Source organism: Triticum aestivum, chromosome 1A (assembly GCF_018294505.1).
Source record: "Triticum aestivum cultivar Chinese Spring chromosome 1A, IWGSC CS RefSeq v2.1, whole genome shotgun sequence".
Lineage (NCBI taxonomy): Eukaryota > Viridiplantae > Streptophyta > Magnoliopsida > Poales > Poaceae > Triticum > Triticum aestivum.
Genome location: NC_057794.1, coordinates 591,985,218 through 591,990,174, shown reverse-complemented (window position 1 = coordinate 591,990,174; position 4,957 = coordinate 591,985,218). Strand labels below are relative to the sequence as shown.

Genomic DNA, 4,957 nt, shown 5'->3' with positions numbered 1-4,957 from the left:
AGGCAGGACCAAATCCTAGTCTATCTCATATTTCCTATCTAATCATTATATTCAACACCCCCGCAGTTACAACGGTAGCGATGCAAACGGTGAGACTGGAGAAGAATCTGAAGGCAAGCCGACAGACGCCCCCCTCCCATAGTCGTAACGGTCGATGCATCGCGTCGTGGCTGAGTGGAAACCGACGATGTTGCTCAAGTAAGGCGGTAGCCCTTTGTGCCATTGTCGATGTACCGAGAGTGTAGGGTGGTGTAGCCGTGGTCGAGGTAGCCGTGCAAAGAATGCCGTGGTCGATGTCCAGTCGGGGTGGCCAGTGTCGAGGAAGTCGTCGTGGAGCCATGGGCGCAGTGGTGTCGAAGTAGTGGAGCGCCGGGGAGAAGACGTTATTGATGTGGCGTCGCGCCGGGTTTGCCAAACCCGGGGACACATCGTAGATGAAGGCATGCATCAGTGTTGTCAGGACCAGGTATACGTAGACGGATGAAGACGAAGCACCGACTAGGCTTGCCAGGCCCGGGGACACGTCATGGATGGAGGCACGCATCGGTGTTTCCAATAGGGCATGCGTAGACGAGGGACCTGCACGAGCTATATGCCACGTTGAGGAATTGGAGGGCCAGTAGAGAAGAAGACCCGATGATGGTTGTGGCGCCAATCAGCATGGGGCCGATGTCACCAACTATGGTCGGAGTAGACAAAGTGGTTAGGGTAGATGACGGCGACACTGACGGCTGGCTGGTGATGGACGAAGACGAAGGGGGTGGACGAGCGGCGGCAACGGCTGAAGATGAGTGGTGGCGGCGGCAGCGGCTAGGTTAGGAGGGCGGTGGCAGTGCTCGAAGTAGGCGAAGAACCCAACAACACGACAAAGACAGGCGCGGACGGTGGCGTTTTTGCGCCAAGGGTGGCTGCACTGTGCATACCACAAGAAGTGCGGGGATGACCGAGTGGACCGCGTACCGCGACGATACAACCCGAAGGGGCGACGCAACAGTAGCGTGCGTGTCGGGGCGGCGGCGGGAAGACCTCGGGGCGGTGGCAGGGACCGCGTGCCATGCTCGCTACGGCCTGATGGGGCGACGCAGCGGCAACGCGAGGGTCGGTGCAGCTAAGAGGACGACCTGAAGCGGGCGGCCTCGGGACGGCAGTGGACCGCGGGCCGCAACACTGCAGCCCGAAGGGGCAACGCGGCGGCGGCACGCGGGTCGGTGCAGCCGTGAGGACGGCCTCGGACGACGTTGGGGACAACGGGCCGACGCTATGACCCAAAGGGGCGACGCAGCGGCGACTCGCAAGTCGGTGCAGCCACGGAGAGAACTACGGGGCGGCAACGCAGTGGCCCGACGGGGCGACGCAGCGGCAGCCCGTTGCTCTATCGGGGGAGGGGCCCTATGAACTCGGGACAATGTTCACGGGACCTGCTGAGGCGCGCGCAACCGACGGGCCCGACCAGTCACACGACGCGGACGGGGCGGATCGCGGCGCGGGCGGGTGATCCATCCGATCGCGCGCGAGGTCGTGAACGTCGATCGGTGGAGGCGGTGTGGTGGCAGAGTCCGAGCTGAAACCGGTGACGACGGCCGGTGTGCAATGACATGCAGACGAGCACGTCAGCGCCGGCGCCCGGGCGGCCAACAACGGCACCCGAGCGGCCAGCCCCGAGTGGCGAATGTAACGCCTTGTGAAGGAGGCCATACATACGCGGCAGAGGCAGGGTGGTGATGCAGGGTCCCGGTCGGAGTATGGCAGCGACGGCTGGCGCAGGGCGACGGGTGGGCCGCCGCGCGGATGATGGCTAGCCGTGTCGGGCCGCCTCGGCCCGCGTGGCCGTCGGGTCGTAAGAGAGGCCGGCCGGGCGCGTCAGTGACAAAGTAGTGGCGCGCATGGATCGACGGCGGCGGCGGGCGACGCAAACAGATTTTTGATTGGAAAACCAAAAAGAAACGCCGGTCAAGACGACCAGCGACAGAGAAAAACCCAGAGCAAGGGCTTGGGAAAAGGACTCTTTAGGATTGCCGGTCAACACGACCGGTGGACGAACCCTAGGTACGGGAGGCGCTGCCCCTGGCGGCGGTCATGGAGGCCGACCGCCTCAGGGGCGGCGCACGGGTCGGAAACGGTGGGCAGCGGCTAAGGTTGAATCGGTTAGGGTGACACCATCTTAGAAGGGAGAGAGAGGGATTGGTGAAATAGTTGTTTATTGATTGAGCCGTACAATGACCAATTTGGTGTATAATACAAGGCAGGACCAAATTCTAATTTATTTCATATTTCCTATCTAATCATTATACTCAACAAGCATGATGACCTTTTGCTCGTCCCTTTAGCAAGGACCGTAATTAGTTGCAATACATAAGATGGATGCTACTGTGGCTTTGATATCTTCGGTTTGATGCACTTCCTACCTAGTTTACCTCCGTCCCAAATTACATATCTTAAATTTTTCTAGATGTGGATGTAACGCGTCTAGATACATCTATCTGTAGACAAATCTAAGACAAGGAATTCAGGGCGGACAAAGTATGATTCCGTGACTTCATTTATCGATATATACGGCAAGTATGATTGTGACTAGATGATACCATGCACCATGCATTCTGCATATCTCGAACCTTACTAAACGGACAGACAGCAGTATCCTTTTTAATTACGTACTCCCTTCTTCCGAAATTACTTGTCGCAGAAATGAATAAAAATGAATGTATTTAAAACTAAAATATGTCTAGTACATTCGTTTCTCCGATAAGTAATTCCGAACGGAGCGAGTATTTAACAATCCTGGTCAGCGCTTACTTAATGATTGATGATCCAAAGCAAGCACACTGACCATTGTCCTTGCCAGCATGCTCGCAACATCCAGAAGAAAGAGGATGACTGCTGGGTGGGGTTCAATGAGACGTTAAAGAGGTTGGACGAGCTTCAAAAAAAGAAGAAACCAAGTGTTTTTCAGAAGTACGTAGAATATCGGAGGCCCAATTTCTTCCTTATTTTCCTGTTTGTTTGTTTGACAGGTTTCGATACATATAATCTCATTTGTCCTACCTCTCTCTACCTGCAGGCGCATGATATCCATCGACCGTGCGTTGAAGAGTTTAGTCTATGGATCTTTCAAGGTGACAGTTGTGTATGCTGCTGCTGCTGCTGCTTTCTCTGGCAGTGGGCTAGAAGCCTAGCCCAGGCCGTTACCAAGGAAAACGTGTGAAGACAAGGTGGAAAAATGAGAACCAAAGATGGCCGCCCAGCTTGTTTTATGTTTTTCCCTAAAAAAAAAAGCTTGTTTTATGTTTAATTATGACCAGTGCAGTTTGGCTAGCTAGGACTATGCTATCGTACGTTGCGATATTGTGTGACATGGTATGTTATTATATCTCTACATATCTATCTATTCGAGTAGATTATGCATGAAACTGTAGCTTGAAGTAAACATGCTTGCGTAGCTGGCAAGGTCACTGACGTGCATTGTTGGGCCTCTGTCTAGTGCTTCTGGATCGAAGTGATTGCAATCAACTTAGAAGTGCTCACTCTGAATCTAATTGTGTGACATCTTGTGAAGATCCTTCATTTTCATGACTACCTTGTGTTTTTCCCTTCACCAGGGGGCGGGCTACCCGTGTACAGATCCTTTCACTTCATGACTGCCCTGTCTTTTTTTCCTGTCACCAAGTGGGAAGTGGCAGCCTTGTTTTAGCGCAGTCTTACAAACCTGTTCAAAAACATGGGGAAACAAGTGCAACTTTAGAAGGAGCAACCTTTCCCTTCATCAATCAGATAAATAAATGATCACTGCGAGCCATCTAAAAATGTGAACACTAGCAATTTTGTTTTTGAACTTTGGCGACCTTTATTAAACAATAATCAAGTCAGTTACAAGGAAGGGGAGTAAGAAATCAGGAGGTTTATCTCGCCACTCTTCAGAAAAAATCCCTCGGTAACTAGCTCTAGCAAGCCCATGAGCAGCCGCATTTCCTTCCCAAGCACAATGAACAATAGTCGCCCTGTCGAAAGAACTCAACAACTTGATGCCAGCATGATGACCTTTTTGCTCGTCCCTTTAGCAAGTACTGTAGTTAGTTGCAATACATAAGATGGATGCTATTGCGGCTTTGATATCTTTGGTTTGATGCACTTCCTAGCTAGTATTACCTTCGTTCCAAATTACTTGTCTCAAATTTTTCAAGATACGGATGTATCTAACACTAAAACATGTCTAGTCTAGATACATCCGTATATAAACAAATCTAAGACAAGTAATTCGGGACACACATGCACCATGCATTCAAAATATATCGAACCACACTTAACTGACAGACAACACAGTATCCTTCTTAATTACGTATTTAACAGTCCTGGTCAGCGCTTACTTAATGATTGATGAAACTGACCATTATCCATGTGTATCAATCCAGCATTCTCGCAACATCCAGAAGAAAGAGTATGACATCTGGGCATGGCCATAGATTAAAATAGCCCGCGAAATAGCCACAATAGAGCCTCGCCGCTACGCTATGGTTGCTGCCGCGAAATCGTCCACAACTCCTTCTAAATGGCTCAACAATGAGCAAAACCATCCAGAAATCATCTCTCTCATCAAAAAAAATTCCACTATTTGCCGCGATTGCCTGCTATGGCGGCCGCTATAGCTGCTGGGAGAGGCCGCCGCGGAATCGTTTCTCCCTCGATTTTAATCTATGGGCAGGGTTCACTCAGGCGTTGAAGAGGTCGGCGGAGCTTCAAAAGAAAAGAAGGAAACCAAGTGTTGAGCAGTACGTAGAATATCAGAGGCTCAATTTCTTCCTTATTTTCCTGTTTGTTTGTTTGACAGGTTTTGATACATATAATCTCATTTGTCCTACCTCTCTCTACCAGCAGGCGCCTTGTGCCAATCTTAGGTGCGATTCATGCTATGGTTAAAGGAGCTGCCAAGTTGGCATTTTTCAGTATCCTTATTGCTGGTGCT

At 51.1% G+C, this 4,957-nt stretch overlaps 1 protein-coding gene across 1 annotated transcript in view; it reads left to right on the top strand.

The window, feature by feature from the left end:
* The window catches only part of LOC123183180 (uncharacterized), a 4,866-nt gene extending 1,523 nt beyond the window's left edge, over positions 1–3,343 (top strand). The window contains exons 4-5 of the mRNA XM_044595931.1: positions 2,843–2,952; positions 3,059–3,343. Coding sequence (XP_044451866.1) covers positions 2,843–2,952; positions 3,059–3,173 — 225 coding nt within the window. The 3' untranslated portion in view covers positions 3,174–3,343. The remainder of the gene's footprint in view (positions 1–2,842; positions 2,953–3,058) is intronic.
* The last annotated feature ends 1,614 nt before the right edge of the window (positions 3,344–4,957 follow it).